The following is a 22,330-nucleotide window of genomic DNA, read 5'->3' on the forward strand; positions in this document are numbered from 1 at the left end:
TGCTAACCAGGGGTGTCCAGTATGTGGCACACTGAGGCCACTCTGGTGGGATGGCTTGGGCTGGTGTGGGCTAGGGGCAGGGGCTTGTGGAAGCAGTAGGCTGCTCCCTTCCACGCTATAAAGGTGGAGGGAGAATGTAAACAGTGTCACCAGCTCCTCTGACCAGAGAGCATTGCAGCGGCTCTCTTGCCTTTTGGTGGAGTTCCAGGGCTGGAGCTTTTATATTCTAGTTGCTCTTTATAAACTATGGCTTTTATCTGCACCCCAGGCATTTGGGGCTGGTGTGGGCTAGGGGCTCTGGTGCCAGGACCATGCTCTATCTGCACTGTCAAGGTGAAGGGGAAACAAACTGTGGTGCTCACCAGTCCCTCTGACCCTCTCGAGTTCCAGCAGCTCCCCCACTATTTGGCAGGGTTCTAGTTGCCCTTTTAAACCATGGCTTTTCTATACCCCAGGGCAAACAAATCTGCTCGTGGTCCTTCATTACCATCCCTCCCCACTGCAGTTTGCAGCTTTGGGAGTAGGGGTTTCCTTTGTTACTGTGTCGCCATCCCTCTTGCTGTTCTCTGTGTGGTCTATCTTTTGCTGTAGAAGCTATTCAGTCAGCCCTCACTTCTTTAGGAGGATGTGCTTTATAAATAGGAACAGATTTGGTGTATCTGTGGAAGAAGTGAGTTCAGGGTTTTCCTATGTTGCTATCTTGAACTGGAAGCTCAGCAGTCGGTTACTTTCGAATGCATGAAGTGATGTCCTGAAGTATACTAGCATCTGGGTACTCACTTTATACCGGGTGCTGTACTGCACACAGATGAGCTTAACTTGACCAAAGCCCAACTGCTAGCAAGTACCACAGCTTCACTTTGAACCTAGGTCTTCCAGAGCCAGGTCTACCTTGTATCACTATTCACTGTCTCCCAAGCCACAAATATTAAATTTTCCATATCATTCTCATTAATTTTGGTTTATTATTAGGATATAGTATCTAGGGAAGAGGATACCCCAGGGAGGTAGGAGGTGTAATTAATTATTGTACTATGAGTTATTTAATATTAAAGAGACCAGATACAATTATTTCACAAAAAGATATATTTTCATATGACTGTTTACATTTTTCATATTTAAAGAATATCATACAACTGATACCTTCCATAATGTTTCATGCTTTTAAACTCTTTTCTATTTACACTTATCTGACAAGGAATTTAAACTAAAATGGTCAAATACCTCAGAAAAAGAAAGCAACCAGCCAACATAGCTAGGTCTTCTCTTAAATTTGTTGATCAACATTAGCAATAGTTACCTTCATAATAAATTATCATTTTAAAATCAGTAGTAATTTTAAACAATTCATAAATAAGTGTGTTCTGTGTAATTTACATGTTTAATATCCTGTGGATACTAAAAGCTTGTATACTGTCAGATTTGCACATTATTACTTTATCAAATGATAAGCCTTCCCACAGAGGAAACTGGAGAAGTTTCAAATAATACCCTAAGGTTCTCTGGAGAGTTATCAAAGCTCTGCCTGCTTTACAGGAGGAGGTTCCAGTTTACGTGAGAGGGCAGTTAAAATCTGGCTGAATTTCTCATATCTCTCTGTCTGATTCACTTGTGCACCTTTGCTGCCCCATAGCAATCGCATTTGAAATTCAGTCTTGAAGATTTCACTCATTTCTTCATCTGGTTGAAAACCTAATAAAAAAAGAACAGTTACTTCAGTTTTCAAACGTAATGTCAGCAATAGACTAAAAACCTACTTGCTTAAAGTCGGATCAAAATGAACTTCAAAATGCCCCCAAAGAAAACTATAGGCTCTGCTTTATATAAGAAAAGGGCAGAGCCCAGTCCTCAAGGACCTGAGCACCTTTGGAGAAGGAATACCAAGTACTCACTGAAACATAATAGAATAAAATTTGTGTGCACAAGCCACTGTGGGAAGGAGTGTTCAAAATACCTTGTTTTGTTTTTAAAGCTTTATTGATGTATAATTAATTTGTGTCATGATTCACCTATTGTAGCTGCAGTTTGATATATAATAGTAAGCCTATACAAGTTATACATCACCACCACCAGTGTTAGAACATTTCCATCACCCTAGAAAGTTACCTGGTACGTCTTTGCTTTGTGTTGCTATTGTTTGTTTTGCCTTTTCTAGAAACTTGATATAAATGGAATCATACAATGTGGACTTTTTGGTTTCTTTTATCTAGCACCATGTTTTTGAGACTATTCCATATTGTCACAAGTTATCAATTCATTCCTTTTTATTGCTGAGTAGCATTTGGTTATACGGACATTCCACATTTTGTTTATCCATTCACCAACTGATGGACATTGGGATTGTTTTTAGTTTCTGGCTGTTATGAATGATGTTGTAAACATCTGTATGTAAGTGTGTGTGTGGACATGTGTTCTCATTTCTCTAGGAGAGGAATTACTGGGTCATACGGTAGGTATGTTTATTTTAAAGAAACTGTCAAACTCTTCCAAAATGGCTGTACCATTTTATATTCTCACCAGCTCCAGTTTCTCTATAAGTTGCCAAATCTTAGTATTTATTGTCTTTTTTTTTTAAGTAGGCTCCACGTCCAGTGTGGAGCCCAACATGGGGCCTGAACAGACCTCAGCTGAAATGAAGAGTCAGACGCTTAACAACTGAGCCCCCAGGTGCCCCAAAATTATCATTCTTTTAGACAGTATGTGGTATTGTCTCATTGTGGTTTAAATTTATATTTCCCTAATGACTAATGCTTTAAATGTCTTTCCATATAGTTATTTGTCACTGGCAGATCTTCTCTGGTATATTGTCTCTTCAAATCTTGTTTGTCTTCTCATTGAGTTGTAAGAGTTCTTTACATAGTCTAGATATAAATCCTCTATCAGATAAATGTTTAGCAGATGTTTTCTTCTAGTCTGTGGTTTGCCTTTTTACTTTCTTAATGGTGTCTTTTGAAGAGCAAAATTCATAATTTTATCAAAAATTTTTCTTAATGGTTCCTGCTTTTTGTGTCCTAAAACAGCTTTGCTAATCCAAGGGCAATGAATTTCCCCTATGTTATCTTATAGGAGCTTTACACTTTAGCTCTTACATTTGGACCTATGATCCATTTTGGATTGATTAGTGTGTATGGTATGAGGTAAGGATCAGGATTCACTTTTTTTTTTTTTAAGATTTTTTTTTTTTTGGAGAGAGAGAGGGTGAAGCCGACTCCCCACTGAGCAGAGAGCCCGATGTGGACTCGATCCCAGGACACTGAAATCATGACCTGAGCTGAAGGCAGACACTTAAACGACTGAGCCACCTAGGCGCCCAGGATTCATTTTTTCTTTTGCCTAGCATATCCAATAATTCCAACACCATTTGTTGAAAGACTATATCCAATGAATTACATTGGCACCATTCTCAAAAATATATGGACAGCCATATATGTGTGATCTGTTTCGTGACTCTTTTCTGTAACGTAAGAGAAGATCTGTCTACCTAAAGCCAAGGATATTCAGTCAACTATTTGAGAGGTAGAAAACTCCAGACAAAGAGTCATACAGGCACGTGGTTCTCATCCTTGGTTCCTGCTGGATTAATCTGCTCTGTCCTTAAATCTATTTCTACCATCTAGATTTATAGGATCTTTGTGAGAAAATAATAGAAGCCCTCCACTCCATCTTTCCCTGTGATGCCAGAGTATCTTTGACAGATAACACATCAGAGGCTCGACAATGTCTTCCAATCATTCAATTAATATGCTTTGAGTCCCTGCCTTGGGCTGGGTATATGTTGGTGTGAAAATCTCTACCTTTACTGGGTTCATAGTTACTTCCAGCAATGGAAACTTGCTACATAAACCTGTAGCAGGATTAACTGAGAAATGCCATTAGATACCTTTAAAGTGATTTGCTGTAAAGCAGCTTAAAGCCCTTTTCTCAAAACCCATCCTAATATATTGGCTTAGGCAACATCTAACTAAAATAGTTATTAGCTTTGTATAAGCAGACACTCTAATATCTGGGGAATTGAAATTAGGTGGTTTATTTTCTGAATCCTACACTGCCAACCCTAGAGAACTTTCTGAGATAAAAATTGAAAGAGGTATGTAGTTCTTAAACCTACAGCAGATAGAGTGTAAACTGTTCAGTCCCAAATTCTGGTTCTGGAGCAACAACTTTGTTTTAGGATGAAATAAATAGGCCTCTCCTGCCCTATGTAGTTCTTCCTTAACCTTGTGGGTGAAACTTTGGGCCCTTGAAGAATTTTAAAAATACAGTGAAGAAGAGAAAATAATCATTCCTGATACCACCTTGGGTAAAGCCCTCCTCCTTATCTTGCTTCCTAAATGATCTTTTTGCCTGCAAGCCTTCAGCCCTCCCACAAACAGATGCCATATTTAAAACATCAATCTGACCATGTCATGACACTATCCCATGTTTAAAACCCTTCACAGGCTCTTCCTCAGCCGGAGTCCTACATGGAAGGCCTTCCCACCTATATCCACCTCCTTCAGCCTAGTTGGTCATTCCTTAAGACACACTTTACACTGATCCAAACCTGAGTACTGGTGGTTTATACTTTTCTCCCAGCTCTCTCAGCAGTGCCTTTGCCTGTACTGGACCCTCTGTTGCTAAAAGCAGGGGAGCTCACCTCCCAATGTGGGAAGAAACAGGAATGCAGATAAATGAATGCACATAGAACTCTAACTCCTTATGTTAGCCCACCTTCACATAGCTCCAATCAGAAGTACTCATGGTAGACAAGCTGACCGATTCCTTCCTGACCCTCTCAGTTTATTCTATGCCACTGACACAACAGACACATGGAAAAGGAGAAACAGGATTCTCAAGTCACTTAGGGACAAGAGGAAATAATGATCAATCATAAGAAAGGAAATTCCATGCCTTAATCTTTCCTACTTTGTCTTTTCCTAACTGAGAGCATCCATGCTCTTTGTTCCTTCATTCTAATTATTATGCAGAGTAGAGAGCAGCTTACAGAAAACAGCTCTTACCTTCCAGGATCCTCTCAGCATTCATCCGGTAGCTGTCTGCAGTTTCTGCCATGAGCCGGGCTGTGGCCAAGTGGTTCAGCATAATCTCACAGCTTTCGTCATTTTTTTCCCACATGTCAGTTCCTTCAAAAGTGACAGCCTGGCGCTCCATCAAGGTCACAAGAGGCATCAATAGTGGGACTGATATTTTGTTGGGGGGAACACACGTAGACTCTGAAAAACGGGGTAAAGTTTTCCATGTTGTATTTTTTTTTTTCAAAGTTAAGCAGAGAGAGTTCCAATTCAAGATGTGACATAGGAAGAGCCTGTGCTCCCCACCCCCAGTGGACACACTGAATCTGCAGCTAAATATGGAACTTCCTCTGAAAAAACCCTAAAAACTGAGCAACTCCTACACGGTGGGTAAACAAGGCCCACATCGAAGCAGGTAGGAGAGGCCCGGACCCAATCTCGCCATAAACCTCAATCCTGGCACTATTGGGAGAGAACTCAAAACTTGGAGCTTTCTCCCTGAGGAGTGAAGGGTTTGAACCCCACATGAGACACCCCAACTTTAAAACCTGCACCTAAGAGATGAGCCCCTAAAACATCTAGCTTTGAAAATCAACCCTGTCACATCCATGAGACCCACAGGCTGTAACAAACTAAGAAAGCCTCTTAAAGGGCTTGTGCACCCACTTGCACCAGGGCTCAGCACGGAGGCAGCAGATTGAGAGGAGCTCATTTGCTAATCTTGAAGTGTTGGTCTGAGGTGCAGGCTAATTTAGCACACATCTAGGGGCCTGCTGGCTGGCAGGCACCACCTTCATGCTCTCCCTCTGCCAAACTGCACAGTGCCAGTATCTTCAGAGGGAAGCTTTTACACACATTTGGTGCCTGTTTTTGCGGGTGCTCCCCATGATACACTCTTGATCACCTGGCTGTGAAGGCTAGGGGAACTGTGATCCTGTGTCTCACAGAACTGTAACAGTTGGAAACAGAGTTCTAGGCAGGCACCCCCAGGGCGCTGCAAAGACAGCAGACTGAAACACACCCCAGTCTTTCTGTGAAGAAGGCCTATTTGCTTGTCCTGTAGCTTTAGCCCGAGAGGCAGCCTTCACTTTTGGCACACAACTGGGGGCCTACAGAGATGCTTTCAGGTAATATAGGCTGGTGGGCACCATCTTTGCACTCTCCCTCTGCCTTGCTACTGCTTCCTGATACTGCCTAGAAGGGAGCTAGCTAATACACTTGTTTGAAGCTTTTTTTTTGCAACTGCCATCCATGGGACACCTCCACATCACCCTGCTCTGGTGGCCAGTGGGGCTTATGCTTGCATTCCCACAGGACTATATATATTTTCATAATTAAAAAAACTAATGCCTGAGGGTCTGGCTTCCAACTGGCCTGAATCTAGGTGCTGGCTGAGACCCTCCCCTTTGGGACACTGACAGGTCTTGGCATATCCTCAACTACTGGGAGCCATTAAAAATACAAGACTGCTTAGACAATCACAAAGGTTAGGGAGACAACCAAGAACTAGATCAGAGTTGAATAAGGTTCATTTCCTACGTGAGGCCACTTCTTCAAGCCTGGGAGAGGTGGCTGTTTTATCTTATGCACAGAAACCAACACAAAGAGTCAAGCAAAATGAAGAAACAGGAATATGTTCCAAATGAAAGAATAAGAGAAAACCTCAGAAAAATCCTTAATGAAATGGCGATAGGTAATTACTTGATAAAGAGTTCAAAATAATGGTCATAAAGATGCTCACTGAATTTGGGAAAAGGATAAACACAGCGAGAACTTCAAGAGATAGAAAATATAAGAGTACCCAATAGAAGTCACAGAGCTGAAGAAAACAACTGAACTGAAAATTATAGTAGAGTTCCAATAGACTAGATGAAGCAGAAGAAAGGATTAATGAACTCAAAGACAAGATAATGGAACTCATACAATCAGAGCAGCAAAAAAGAATGAAAAAAGTGAAGATAGTCTTCTTAATGATGTTCCATAAGTCCCTTAAACTAACATTTGCATTATAGGGGTCCTAGAAGAAAAAAGAAAAGAGACTGAAAACCTCCCTAAGGAATAGACCCGGATCCAGGAAAGCCCAGAGAGTTACAAATAAGATCCACACCAACCAAGACACGTTATAATTAAAATGTCAAAAGTTAAAGAAAAGGAAAAAATCTTAAAAGCAACAAGACAAAACAACCTGTAATGTACAGGGGAACCACCATAAGACTCTACCAGCAGATTTTTCAGCAGAAACTCTAGAGGACAGAAGGGACTGGCACAATATATTCAAAATGCTAAAGGAAAAAAGATTCCAACCAAGAACACTCTATCTGGCAACACTATCATTCAGAATTGGAGGAGAAATAAAGAGTTTTCTCAACAAATAAAAGATAAAGGGGTACATTACTACTAAACTGGCTGAATAAGAAATGTTAAAGGGACTTCTGTAAGCTGGAAAGAAAGGGCGTTAATTAGTAACAAAATGTAAAAATACAAATTTCACTGGTAAAAGTAAATAGACAGTAAAAGTAGATTAATTACTTATAATGCTAGTATGAAGGTTAAAAGACAAAAGTGGTAAACCTAACCACAATAATTAGGAAACAGATAAAAAGATGTAAAATGTGGCATCGGAAACAAAATGTTGTGGGGAGTAAAAATGTACAGATTTAGAATGCATTCAAACTTAACTTGGTATCTTCAATAATAGACTGTTATAAGTTGTTATATGTAAGCCTCATGGTAACCACAAAGCAAAAGCCTACAGTAGATACACAAAAGATAAAGAGAAAGGAATCCATGCATAGCACTAAAGAAAATCATCAAGCTACAAAGGAAGAGAACAAGGGAAGAAATGAGCAGAGAGGAAGGATAAAATAGCCAGAAAACAATGAACAAAATGGCAAGAAGTACATACCTATCAGCAATTAAATGTAAATGGACTAAATTTTCCAATCAAGACATACAGTGACTGAATGGATAAAAAAAGACCCATCTTTATGCTTCCTACAAGAGACTAACTTCAGATACAAGAACACACACACACTCAAAGTGAAGAGATGGAAAAAGATAATCATGCTAGTGGAAATCACAAGAAAGCTTGAGTAGCTATACTTTATCAAACAAAATAGACTTTAAAACAAAGACTGTAATAAGAAACAAAAAAAGAGCATTACATAAAGAGGTCAATCCAACAAGAGAATATAACATTTGTAAATATTTATCTACCCAACATAGAAGCACCTAAATATATAAAGCAAATAGTAACAGACCTAAAGGAAGAAACAGACAACACCACAATAATAATAGAAGACTATTTTTTTAAAGATTTTTAAAAAAATTTATTTGACAGAGAGACAGCGAGAGACGGGACGCAAGCAGGGGCAGAGGGAGAGGGAGAAGCAGGTTCCCTGCTGAGCAAGGAACCTGATGTGGGGCTCGATCCCAGAACCCTGGGATCATGACCTGAGCCGAAGGCAGACGCTTAACGACTAAGCCACCCAGGCGCTCCAATATTAGAAGACTTTAATACTCCACTTACTGGATAGATCATCCAGACAGAAAATCAGTATGGAAATACTGGCCGTAACAACATGTTAGACCAGATGGACTTCACAAATATATACTACAGAGTATTCCATCCAAAAGCAACAGAATACAGGGACGCCTGGGTGGCTCAGTCTGTTAAGCGTCTGCCTTTGGCTCAGGTCATGATCCAGGGGTCCTGGGATCGAGTCCTGCATCAGGCTCCATGCTCAGTGAGGCGTCTGTTTCTCCCTCTCCCCCTCCCCACTGCTCATGTGTTCTCTCAAATAAAATCAAATAAAAAAAAATCATATGATCAACTTAGTAGATGCAGAAAAAGGATTTGACAAAATTCAACATCCATTTTTGATAACTCTCAACAAAGTAGGTATAGAAGGAACAGACCTCATATCATAACATAATAAAGGTCCTATCTGACAAACCCACAGCTAATACTCAAGATTGAAAAGCTGAAAGCTCTTTTTCTAGGATCAGGGTCAAGGCAAGGATGCCCACTCTCACCACTTTTATTCAACATAATATTGGATGTCCTAGACAGAGCAAGTGGGCAAGAAAAAAATAAAAGGCATCCAAATTGGAAAGAAGTAAAACTGTCACTATTTGTAGGTGACATATTATATATAGAAACCAAAAACTGTTAGAACTAATACACAAATTCAGTCAAGTTGCACAATACAAAATATACAAAAGTCTGCTGCATGTCTATACACTAACAACGAACTATCAGGAGAAATTAAAAAATCCCATTTACAGTCAAATGAAAAAGAATAAAATACCTAGAAATAAATTTAACCAAGGAGCTGAAAGACCTATATACTGAAAACTATATGACACTGATGAAAGAAATTGAAGAAGACACAAACAAATGGAAAGATATTCTGTATTTGTGGTTTGGAAGAGTTAATATTGTTAAAATGTCCATATTACCTAAAGCAATCTACAGATTCAATGCAATCCTTATAAAATTCCAATGGCATTTTTCACAGAAATAGAACAAACAATCCTAAAATATGGGGGAACCACAGAAGACCCCGAATAGCCAAAGGAGTTTTGAGAAAGAACAAAGCCAGAGGCATCATGCTCCTTGGTTTCAAACTAGATTCTAAAGCTATAGTAATCAAAACAGTATGTATTAGCATAAAAATAGACATCTACATCAATGAAACAGAATTGAGAGCCCAGAAATAAATGCATCTACGGCCAATTTATTTATGACAAAGGATCCAAGAACATATAGTGGAGAAAGGACAGTCTCTTCAATAAAAGGTGCTGGGAAAACTGGAGAGCCACATGTAAAATAAAGAAAATGGAGCACTACCTTACACCACACCAATATCAACTCAAAATGGATTCAACACTTGAATGTGAGACCTGAAACCACAGAACTCTTAGAAGAAAACATAGGCAGAAGCTCCCTGACATTTGTTTTGGTGATGATTTTTTTTTCTGACACCAAAAGCAAAGACAGCAAAGGCAAAAATCAGTAAGTAGGACTACATCCAACGAAAAAGCTTCTGCACAACAAAGAAAACCATCAACAAAATGTAAAGGCAAACTACTCAATGGGAGAAAATATTTGCAAATCATCTACTTGATAAGGAGTTAACATCCAAAATATATAAAAAAACTCACATAAGTCAACAGAAAAAAAAAAAAAACCCGCAATGAAAAAGGCAGACGATCTGAATAGACATCTTGCCAGAGGAGATGCAGATAGTTAACAGGTACATGGAAAGTTTCTCAACATGAGGGAAATGCAAATCAAAACCACAATGAGCTATCACCTCACACCTATTAGAATGGCTATAGCAAAAAGCCAAGAACTAGGAAATGTTGGCAAGGATGTGGGGAAAAGAGAACTCCTGGGCACTGTAGGCAGGCATGTATATTAGTACAGCCACTATAGAAAACAGTATGGAGATTCTTCAAAAAATTAAAAATGGAACTATCATATTATCCAACAGTTCCACTTCTGGCTATTTACCTGAAGAAAACAAAAATACTCAAAAAAATATCTGCACCCCACATTCACTGCATTATTTACAATAACCAAGATATGGAAACAACCAAAGTGTCCACCAATGGAGGAATGGATAATGTGGGATACTTAAATATATAACTATACACACACACACGTGCGCGCACGTGCACGCAATGGGATATTATTCAGCCATAAAAATAAGAAGTGAAGTCCTGCTGTTTGACAAAATGAATGCACCTTGAGGGCATTCTGCTAAGTGAAATATGTCACAAAAAAAAGTGATCTCACTTGTATGTGGAATCTAAAAAACGCAAAAACAAAAACCCCTCAGCTCATGGATATAGAGAACAGATTGGTGGTTGATTGAGGCTGGGAGTCAAGGGTGGGCAAAATGGGTGGAGAGGGTCAAAAGATACAAATTTCCAGGTATAAAGTGAGTAAGTCATGGGGAGGTAATGTACAGCGCAGTGACTACAGTTAATAATACTGCACTGCACGTTTGAACGTAACCCAGAGAGTGGATCTTGAGAGTGCTCATCACAAGAAAGAAAAATTTTATAACTGTATATGATGTGGATGTTAATTAGCTTGTGATCATTTTGTAGTATATACAAATATTGACTCATTACATCGTCCACCAACAACTAATGTAACGTTACAGACATTACACCTCAATTAAGAAAGGTAAGCACGGAGTAAGGTGACTGGTAGCCCGTGTCCTGTTTTAGCAACTGTAGTTCTTCTAGAAATGGCGCTGTCATCTGATGAAAGCCTGATGATTCATCAACAGTCCCACAGATAACTCTGAGAAATGTCCTGCGAAAGCTTTGATCAAAGCAGAGCAGATTGGACCTAACGGTCTCACAAACACACGAGGGGCGGCCACCACGCCCACTTGTGCTGACCCTGTGCTCACCTCGGCCTTCGTGCAGGATCTTGCTGAAAGGCTTCAGCTGTTTTTCATAGAGGATAGCAGTTTGGGTGTACTGATGCCTCAGGGCAGTCCACGTTTTTTCTAACCTTGTGATCTGGAAGAAAGGAAGGTGTTACCATTTTGGAAGAGGCTCTTTTTAAAATCAAGTCACAGCAGTTGAAAGCAGTGTACAGAGAGAGGCTAATCCCCGCCCCGCCCCTCCGCTCTGTATTGTTCTAATGGCCCATCCCAGAGCCAACTCCTCATCAGTTTCTTGTATGTGTCCATGTATCTGTGCATACACACATATATATGACTTTTAAAATAAAAGGCATATCATACCTTACACATTTTTCAGTTTTCTGCCTGGAAATCATTCAAGTACGTATAAAACAGCAAAGAACAGCCTTATTTTGTTAAACTTCTGTATGATGTTCCAGTTTATGGATAAACTAAAGTTTACCTAGTCTCCCATAGAGAAGAGTTTTACAAATTTCCTTCCATTATGAAATTACCTTGGGAAGATTTTGCAAATGTGTATGTGTGTGAAAATATTTGGAGGATAAATTTCCAGAAGGAACTACTGGGTCAAAGAATACACGTATTTTAAATGTTGATGGGAACTGCCAACTGTCCACAGAGATTATAATGATGAAAGCATGTAGGAATTCATCTCCTAGCATTTTCATTTCCTCGTAATAATGTCTGAGACACACAGAAGATTGCCCAGACCACACGACACCACCCTACTCGCTCCTTTTCATTCTTTCTTTTAGAACGGTTTAGTCAATGCCGACATATGCCACTGACTCTGACCGCCCCCAGACAACCTCCACCTCCCCCATAAAACCAGCCAGCCCGAGTGTCTGAAGTTTCTTTTACATGAAACAAGAAAGAGGAAGGGCACGAATATTTGGGGAATGAGCGTCAACTCTCTGTCGGGTATTTGAAGAATTCCATTTAGTCCTCCAATGCCCCATGAGGCAGTATTTTGGCCTCATTTTACAGATCAGAAACCAGAAGCTCCAAGTTTTATAGCTGGTAAGTGACAGAGAAGAGACTGATTCCCTTGGCCTCTAAGAGCTGCGTCTTCCCAGAGGAAGGGGAGAAGCAACTGGCGCCAGCAGGTCTGCTGGGACGGAAAGGAGGCGACTTGTCTTCCTCTGGCCATCCTCCCCCACCGCCACCCCATGCACCTCTCTCTTCTCACTGTCCCTTCTCTTCCCCTCCCTGAAGCACCTGCCTTTCCCAAAGCAGCCCTGGCCTCTCATCTGGGCCCATCTGCTGGGTGCTCTTTCTTGATACTAGGAGCTGAGAAGAGAAGGCACGTGAGCCTGTTGAGTAGAGGATCACATGGGGACGATGACACACAGGAGTGATGTGATTCCCCTCAGCCTTCCCTGGGTCTGCCACCTCCCTCCCCCGGCAGTGCCCTAGCTCACTGGGGGGGGGGAGGATACCCTGGAGGACTGCATGCCCTCCTTGCTGAGATGCCCCAGCAGGGAAGAGTCTGAGGCTGCTGGAGGCGAGGGAGCCCCGCGCACAGGCACATTAAGGTGCGCTGGGAGAAGTCCCTAACCCGAGTGTGAGGTCATGGATGGCAAGCACACGATCCCACAAACCTCCTCTTCACTACTCTCAGAGGAAGCTCTGGGCTGGAGGGCTACACGCAGCTTAGCCTGGTGCCTCGGCTTTCCAAAATTAGAGGCCGTTTGGGATAAGAAGAAATAAACATGATGCAAATTAAAAACACTTGGATGAAAAATTATAACCCCTGTTATTACAGGAGTCAGTATATCATGAAAATACAGCTGGATTTGCTTATTTCAAATATGGATCCTACAAAATTCCAGTACATTAAGGAGTTTTCAAACTCTTAGGATATTGTAGTTGGAATTGATTCCCCTCAAAATTTCCTGGTGAAGGCCCTAAGTTGTTCAGCTTGTCTTTAAGGTGACCTTGCTTTAATGCCAGGAAATGAGGTTCCTAACATGCTCTGACTTGCAGGACATGTGACTGCGGGGTCTTTTCAGTGAGCGCCTCCCAGCAGGCTTTCAGAGATAGCCTGTAGTTAGCAAACAGCCAAGCTAAATGACCAGTGGTTCTGGTGTTACCGGTTGCAGACTGCGTTTATAGGACCGGAGGACCCTGAGGGCGAGATTACAAACATCTAGGGCTTGTGGGGGAGAACAGAAATGGGAACACTGACTCTGGGCAATCAAGATGACAGAATGACTTTCCTCTATAAGGTCCGTCCACTTGATTTTAAATACAGGCTTTCAGGTTTGACACTCATCCTAAAAACAGCCCATCCAAGCAGATAAATTCAAAGTGCCCGACTTCAGAAACTCTCATTAGGGGGTTAAATGGCAGATGGGCCAGAAATCTGAATTTTTTAACAGAAGTCTGTTTTAGGTGACCCGAGGAACATAATTTTGAGACAAACCACTCTGGGTATCCTCAGAGATAAGCTCCCCAAATGTCTGGTGACGCAGATGGAACAGTCTCTTTTATGACACACATTAGCCAGACATATCTGCTAATTGGCTCTTAAGGAAAACCAATCGTTCTTGATGATGGCTTTTCTTAAAACACCAAAGAGAAAGTGTGCACTGTCGACAACGATCCAGTTTTTAAAAAAACAGAGCCGAAACACTCAGGACACTGCTTTGGGTTGCCCCCTAACCAAAGCTGCTTTCACTAAGATTTAGTCTACCTTTCGAGATCGACTAAAAGCATGGGTGGTTTGCTAAGCCTGGGCTTGCAGACCCCCTTTCAGAACTCTTAAGGCCACACAGGCGCGCAGGGTGCACCGATCCAGGGGCGATTTACCTGCGGCATTTCCAGGGCTTTCATGATGGCCGAGAAAGAATAGAGGTCCCCCATGGAGTCTTTCAGTTCCACCGCCACCTGGATGATCCTATTGAGGGTGGCTGCTCGGTCCTCCAGAGTGCCCGTGCAGCCCAGAATGTCCACTGCGATGCCGATGGCCATTGTGTTGTGTCTGGGAGGGAGGGAGATCAGTGGTCAGGCCCAGGGCAGCCAGGACCAGGGGGAAAGGAACGCAAACCAGCCTGGAAAAGGACTCGATTTGCGCTGTTTGCCGTTTCACCTTGTGATGCGCTGGCAGCTCAATCTGGTGGCCGATTTCAACGGCAAGACACCCCCCCGCTCACGGGCTGACAGCAGCAGGGCCCGGGCTAGGCCTCAGAGGGTGCCCTGTTTAGAGTCAGAAAGGACAGATGCCGTAGGACAGGGCCACGTTCGACCCTGCATCTGGAGCATGAAGAGGCCCTCCTAGGGTGAAGCTGCTCAGAAGTACACGGGACTCCTTGTACCTTGCACCACGAGAGGTCTGGGGAGACCCCCGGTCCCTCAACACGCTGGGGAATCCCATCCTCAGGGAAGCCCTGGGCCACCTCCACTGTGCACCCCGGACTGGGGAAGGGAAGGAACGGAAAAATGAGAGCATATGCTTGACCCAAGACGACAACATGGGTCTTGGAACTTAAGAAGGAATGAGGAACTAAGAATGGAGAGTCTGTGGCTCTGGTCAAGAGGCCAGAAGGTGAATGGAGATGTGGACAGAGACTGCATGGCTGACCGACAGGAATTTCCCTGTCAAGTTAGACCCTAATAAAAGAGATCTTGTATCTGCCAACAATCCTCCCTTTTCTCATCCTGTACTACCCGGGTCAAGCTCACAGACCCACAACAGGAAGCAGAGTGATCTTTTCTCCACATGACAAGGGGACTAATATGAACGGGGTCGCAGAGCAGTCTCCACTAACGGCAGGTGGCACAGACCACGATCCTTTCCTTCTCTCTCTCTCTGTCGGGACAAGTGAATTGACTGCATTGGGCCACAATGGCCCCCATGAAGTTTCCCTCAGGCCGTGGTACCAGTGCTGGAGGCGAAGCCCCCATCCACAGGTATGGTTACCAAAATACAACATGGCTTTGACACTCTGGGGCATCTTGTTCTCAAAGTTCACAGCCAAGGATGTCACTCCAGGGCGCACTCCTCTCTGCCCACAGAGGCCCACGGTGGTATGATTCATCAAGTGGCTAGCCCACCGCTTTCTCTAGCGATTATGAAATCCGTGATGAGCTCAGCTGTCTCCAAGTGTGTGAGTGTGTGTGTGTGTGTGGTGCTTCCTCGCGGTGTGAGCACAGGTTGTCACCTAACTGCTCCACTCCTCCATATCTTCACTGTAAAAACGGGAGCAAGGGTTGTTGTGAGAGAGAGGGTGTGGGGGTGTCAGAATCACTAGAGTGCCCGTTGCCGACAGGCCCCTAGCAAATGGTGGTTGTGACCACAGTTGTCTCTGTGCACAACTTCCTCTGCATCCTGGTCCGTTCTGTCAGTCTGTCTCTATCTACCTTTTTTCTCTCTTCTTCCTGAGGTCTTCATTAATGGATTCTAACAAAGCATATTTTTATTGCCTGCTGAATTTATTGAAGAGTTTTCTTGCTTATTAATTTCTTGCTAATTAATTGCTTAACACTAAGTGTTAAGGTTGAGCTGAGCATTTCCGATGTTTCTTTTAACTGACAGTAAACTGGCTTCCCGTGTTGCTATCAATTGATTCTTCTGTTCACTGCTTTTTTCCTGTGTTTTAAACGGCCCTTAATAAAAGACAGGTTCTCTACTTCTCTGGCATCATGTCAATGGTTAACGGAGTAATTCTATCCATTCATTCAACCGCCCTGTGCCTAAAACCTCCCGCGTACAGCACTACAGGAAAAACTACTCAGCATGGCACGTCTGAGGCAAGAAGAGGCACTGAATGTTACAGAAAGGACATCTCCACTCAGCAGGCCTGGCATGGGTGAGGTGGTAAGTTAAAAATAAAGGGTGGGGGCGCCTGGGTGGCTCAGTCGTTAAGCGTCTGCCTTCGGCCCAGGTCATGATCCCAGGGTCCTGGGATCGAGCCCCACATCGGGCTCCTTGCTCGGCGGGAAGCCTGCTTCTCCCTCTCCCACTCCCCCTGCTTGTGTTCCCTCTCTCGCTGTCTCTCTCTCTCTGTCAAAAAATAAAAATAAAATCTTTAAAAAAAATAAAAAATAAAAAAATAAAAATAAAGGGTGGTCTGTATCTGATTCTCAAACACAAGAAGATGATGTCATCTGACCCTTCGAAATGGCTATCACCTTGGCCTTTATTTAGTACACAAGCTGGAAGGAAGAAACCCGCTCCCCAGGCTCTAGCAGGCAGGTCCCCCAGGTCGGCCCCGGCCAGGAAGCACAGCAAGGAGAGAGGCCCCAGGGAAGTGGCGATCAGGAGAAAGAGGAAACAGATGTAGACAGGCGAGGAAGTCGGAAAACAGCCCTGAGGAGCCCCCAGCTGGCCGACCTCCGCCTGGGCCTGAGTGCACGTCCAACATACCCAACGACAGGGATAAAGTAAGGCCTGGAACCTGGGGGATTTGCGCCGACATGCCTCGCGTGAGGAATGAAACAGTGACCATGGCCCAGCAACAACAGAGGGCAAAGCTAGTGGAGCGGCGAAGCAGGCCCCTGGGGCTTGGGGAGGGGAGAGGGTGCCTGCAGAGAGAGGCTAGAAAGCCTGTAGGAAAAGGAGGAAAATTCACACAATTCTCCAAAGGCATTAAACAATAAGGATGCTTGAACAAAGCCAAGGACCATTTTCTAACCTCCTGCCTCCCAGAAGCCCTTCTTTCGGCATTCCGGGTGTTTTCTCTCCGTGGCTGGGAACCAGAGTCACGGCGGTATGGGGGCCAGCTCATCTGCTTTCTGGCCAGGGAACCTCGAAAGCAGCGGATCCCCCAGGCTCCCTGAAATGCACCGTTTACTTTCTAGGGGCTGACCTCCTAGGACTGTGCTGTCCACCAGCCACATACGGCTATTTAAACAGTAAAATACAACAGTGTGTCCCTCCAGTGCCACATTCCAGGCTCTTGATAGTCCCCTGTGGTTAGTGGCTACCGTCATGAGCTAAAAACATTTCAGCCGCCACAGAAGGATGGCCTGGACAGCACTAATGACCTAGAATGTCCGTGTGTCCATTACAACCCATGTTTGTGTTATGACAATTAGGAAATTGGCTGGAAAAAAACAGGATACTTAAGATAACAAGACAGTCTTGCCCCAAATCTACGGTCTTTTCACGTGTGTCAAGTCCAACGTCCGCGGCGATATGGGCATCTCGTCTAGCACTTCTTTTAAAAACATGCCTCGCTATTTCTGTCTTTTTAATTTCTAGGCCTCCAGCACTCCGGCATGTGGGTTTCCGCGGGCTTTTTCGGGAGACTGGGAGAAGGGGGCAGGGACGCCGCAGAGGCGGGGGGGCCTGAGCGCCGCCGTCCCCTGCCCGCCTCTCAAAGCAAACACTGTTCAGACTCTGTTCTTCCCAACCCTTCCCACGAACTCCCACTTACTCCTAGTGCGATCCTGAACTCCGGAGAGACAGAGCAGCGGCCGCTCGGGGAGGTGGGGCTGCAGGTGGCGAGGTGTCCGCCCCGCCCGGGCCCAGGCCGGCGCAGGGGTGACTTGGGCTAGCGCCGGCCAGCAGCCTCTTCTGTCCTCCACTCCCTCCTGGAGCAGGGACAGGAGTGTGTTCTTTGTGCCTGGACTTCCTCGGTGCTATCTATTTGTGCCTCCCCAGGAATTCTGTGGCTAAGGCTTCCGGGAGAAGGGAAGGGCTCGGGCCGGGTCGGTCTGTTCCGGAAGCTGCTGCGCGACGGGCCCGAAACGCAGGGGGCGGCACTGCTCACCTTTCAATTATGTCCAGGCGCAGCTGGTGGCCATAAGGCAAGGTGACGAGCTCCAGCCCTGAGCTCACGCCCATGCTCTTCCTCATCTCTTCCGACACTTCAAGTATCCTCACGACCTGTGGGGAACACAAGCTGAACCAGACTGGATCGGGAAGTGGGCTCGCCGTGAACACGACCGCAGCCCGTGGGACGAAACACACGGAACTGGGGTGGTGTGGGTGCACCGGCCGCGCTTCGTTTGGGGCAGCAGCATCCCCCCCCCCAGTGTTTTAGAGGAGATCTCAAGGATTCTAGGACACCCCTGGAATCTAAGACCGGGGAGGAGAGCACCTAGCACGGCCCGCAGAATCCGCAGATCCGGAGTTTCTGGCCGGCCGGAGAACGGCGTCGCCCTCCCAGCTCCTGGCCACCGCGGGCCGGGACAGCGACTGCGGGCCGAGCGCCCGCGCCTCTGCTGCCAGCCCTGCTGGTCGTGTTCTCACTTGATGGCGGGGCAGGCTGCCAAGACCCTTAACTACCCCTCTCCTGGGCTCGGTCAAGGCACCGTACGTCTGGAAACCTTTAGAAACATGTAGAGCGATTTGACACCCGAGGTCTCAAGCACACCCACTTCTCCCCCAGGAGGCCTTCCTTAAAGAAAATCTTTGTTTGTCCCAGCCAGCTCTCCCGTCTTGCTTCTAGTGTGTAATCACAGGCCATCGGCACCAGGTCTTAGCCGACCATTTGTATTCAATACACGCTGCCTCGAAATGTTACAGCCGACTCACTGCCTCTCGAGCACCAGGCTCATGACGCTCTGCAGCACACTGACGTCTAACGGTGCGTCTAACGGAGCCTGGACGCGGGGCCGGCACGGGACGATTCCTCTCCTCCATCTGCCGGAGCTGTCCTCGACTATCATGATCCCAGGCGTCGCAACCGTCCAGATGTCTTCAATAACAGGCCACAAAAAACATCTGAAGTTTGGCTGATATTATTAACGCTGACCCTTAACCTCTGTGGTTGAGCAAAGGAACCACTGTCAGCCCTGAGGAAATGGACCTGAGGGAACTGGCTATCCAGGGGCAGACTGGGAAGCAGAGTGCAGGATTCCTACTATGCTCTCTGGGCCTCAGCATCCCCTTCTCTAACTCAGCTGCTAAGTTCGCCTTTCCCAAGGACTTTGCAAAGGATCAAATGACTTTAAAGCTATTTGAAAATACGAGTTGTGAACCACTGGCACGTACAACAGGGAAGAATTTCCCTCTGGAAAGGGATTTACACCTTGACCGTGGTCAGGCAGCCCAGATGGATACCCCAGCCACCTGCGGTCACACACACTCTGCTTGCTTGTTTAGACAGCTGCCCCATCAGGGGCTCCAAGCCCAGCCTCTGGGTGGTGGGCACCCTCCAATTCACACACCATCTGTGTAATGAGATTCAAAGGCTCATTACACGGATCCAGTTTTGTACCGGAAGCACTAGTAACCAGAGTGATCCCTGCTCTGAGAGAGAAGCCTCCAAGTCAGCGTTCCTTCAGTGCAAACACACAACCCCCTGGTCACATTCCTGGAGGTTTGCCAGGATATGCCGACACCTGCTTGCCCCAAAGCTGAGCTAGGACAAGGGGATTCTGAGCTCATGCTGCAGAACCTGGATTTGAGCCTCTGGGAAAACGCCCAGAGCCATGCAGATCAGAGATAGAGAGGAGGGATGGACACTTCTGGAGCATTTACTATCAGACGGACCCGGCACGCAACATCAGCGCTCCCCGACGAGGCATTCCAGCCCCCCTCTGCTCTTCTGATCTCAGGTACCCTCGCTCTGCAGGATCGCCAAACTGCCCAAGGGAGCTGCTGCAGTGGTTTGTGGGGGTGTCGGCGGGGCCTGGCCCTCCTCCCAGCTGCCAAGGGATCTTCTGAACTGCAGAGAGACTGCCTGACTCGGCCCACCATCTCTGCTGCCCTCAGCACAGGACTCTGATCGGCCCTATGCACTTAAGGGCCTGTCTCCCTCACTGACCTGCAAAGTGCTTTGAAGCAACAACCTGGCATGAGCCCAGGAGGAGAGACTTAGCATCCAAGGAAAGACCTGTGAGTCCCTCCCCTCCCCCACCCCACCCCCACCTTCACTGCCCACACAGCGAGGCCTCCGGAAACCAAACCCTTGACAGCAGAGTCTCTGCGCACCTGCTGCTTGCCACCCAGAAGACCGGGGTTTTCGTATTCTTCGTCTGGTCAAATCCTATTCAGCCTTTAAAACTCATCTCAGACATCCCCTCCCTGATCCCCCCTCCTCCCCCCATGTTCAAGACCCTGCTTCAGAGGCCCCACAGCTCCTGTGCCTTCCCCTGCGGAGCATGTCCCACCTGGGCTGTGGTCTGAAGTCCTGTATCACTGTCACCCCCCACGTCCCCCACCACGGCCCGGCCCAGCCCAGCCCACAGTAGGTGCTCAAGCAAGGCTCGATACCCGAGGCTAACACCTAGCCTCATTCTGGGCCAGGCATGGTGTGTGGAGGGCTCTACATAAGTTATTTCGTTTGGTCTTAGTCCTCACAACCACCTGTGCAGCTGGTATGGTTCTCTTCCTTTTATAGTGCGGGCAGAAAGAACCAGAAAGTTGAGAGCCTGAGTTAGACTCAGCGAGGTCATCCCCAGAGGCCAACTCTTACCTACCGGACCCCACTTCTAGATACCGCAACAAGTGGGTGGGAGACAGGCTGCACTCTGGGTGAGGCCAGGGCGGTGCCCACTTGCAGGGTGAGAGGGGCTCAGTGGATGCCCACCCCAGCCATGCCCAGGAGGGGCCGGACACTGCAGGATGGGCAGCCTTGAGGCACTCAGGACCACCCACTGTCATGACGGACTTCCTGGGCGTCAGCCCCGGGCTCTGCACGGGGTGGGAACCAGCACTTGGGCCCTAAATGCTGTCCAGTGTCTCTTCGCAGCTTCTGAGTGGCCCTGTCCTGGTGGTCACTGCATGTGGAGTGGGTAACAACAGCCTGTCTATCTCCCTCAGAGACGCTGACTGCCTGCATTGTTGGCAAAGCCCTAAAGTCAGTGGTTCCAGGAAGAGAATAAGGAAATGGCAGTGGACTCAGGAGGGAGGGAGGAAGACTAGAAACAGCCCTGCCCTTGGAGACTGAAGGTGAGCAGAGTCAGGTGGACTTCTGCTCTGGGTCTCCTCCTCGCTGCCAGGGGGCTCTATTCACCCCTTCTTCCAGGGGTGCCTAAAGGCAAACAGGGGGGCGCCTGGGTGGCTCAGTCATTAAGCGTCTGCCTTTGGCTCAGGTCATGATCCCAGGGTCCTGGGATCGAGCCCCACGTTGGGCTCCCTGCTCAGCGGGAAGCCTGCTTCTCCCTCTCCCACTCCCCCTGCTTGTGTTCCCTCTCTCGCTGTCTCTCTCTGTCAAATAAACAAATAAAATCTTTAAAAAAACCCCAAAAAATAAAAATAAAGGCAAACAGGGGAGATGGGCCCGACCAGGAGGACAAAATGCAAAGAAAGAAACCAAACAAGAAAAAGGGCAGGCTTCATGTTCCTTCAGTCGAGAACAGATTTGAGCTCTAGATTCATGGCTGCCAAGGTGGTGGGAACGTTCTAGACCCTCCTGCCAAAGGGTAGTCAGGCATTTCACCTCCGCCTAGACCCTCCTAGATCCTCCAAGCACTGAAGACACAGGGAAGAAGGATTCATTTCCTCCTGGGAATTAGGCTGTTCTGTCAATCCCGATCCATGTTTCTACGAGGAGCTTCCTCTCTCTGGAGAACTCAGGCGGACTCACACCAGACTCCTGGCCTGTTGGCGTACCAGGGCCCAGGCCAGGAACCAGAACAGGAATCTTAAATCCTCTTACTGCCCAAACGGGTTTAGCCCGCTTTCACGTGAGGTAAGCACTTAATATGACCTGTGAGCCCTGCCCAAGGACACCTAGCCCACCAACGTGAACAAACCCTTGTTCTTCAGCACTGCCCCTCTCCTGGTTCTTTCCCCAGGGCGAGCCCCCCGCCTCCCGCCCCTCCAACACACACACATGGGGACCATCACCCAGGCCTCTTCCAGGTGCTGGGTTTGTGGAGCTCAGAACAGCTAGCACCTGCTTCAAGTTCCTCAAGGCTGTTTTGAGAGGCCTTCTGTCCCCCTAAGAGGTCCATCAACTAGGGACTTCCCAG

At 46.2% G+C, this 22,330-nt stretch overlaps 1 protein-coding gene across 5 annotated transcripts in view; it reads right to left on the reverse strand.

Moving 5' to 3' along the window:
* Nucleotides 1-1,068: 1,068 nt before the first annotated feature.
* The window catches only part of BCAR3 (BCAR3 adaptor protein, NSP family member), a 130,251-nt gene continuing 108,989 nt past the window's right edge, over nucleotides 1,069-22,330 (reverse strand). For all 5 annotated transcript variants that reach the window (XM_081818813.1, XM_081818814.1, XM_081818812.1 and 2 more), the window contains 5 exons: nucleotides 18,178-18,293; nucleotides 14,273-14,444; nucleotides 11,444-11,555; nucleotides 5,001-5,213; nucleotides 1,069-1,692 (listed from right to left, as the gene is read on the reverse strand). In XM_081818813.1, coding sequence (XP_081674939.1) covers nucleotides 1,514-1,692; nucleotides 5,001-5,213; nucleotides 11,444-11,555; nucleotides 14,273-14,444; nucleotides 18,178-18,293 — 792 coding nt within the window. In that variant the 3' untranslated portion in view covers nucleotides 1,069-1,513. The remainder of the gene's footprint in view (nucleotides 1,693-5,000; nucleotides 5,214-11,443; nucleotides 11,556-14,272; nucleotides 14,445-18,177; nucleotides 18,294-22,330) is intronic.

The sequence above is a fragment of the Leptonychotes weddellii genome, chromosome 4 (genome assembly GCF_054177405.1).
Source record: "Leptonychotes weddellii isolate Sample4059 chromosome 4, ASM5417740v2, whole genome shotgun sequence".
Taxonomy (NCBI): Eukaryota; Metazoa; Chordata; class Mammalia; order Carnivora; family Phocidae; genus Leptonychotes; species Leptonychotes weddellii.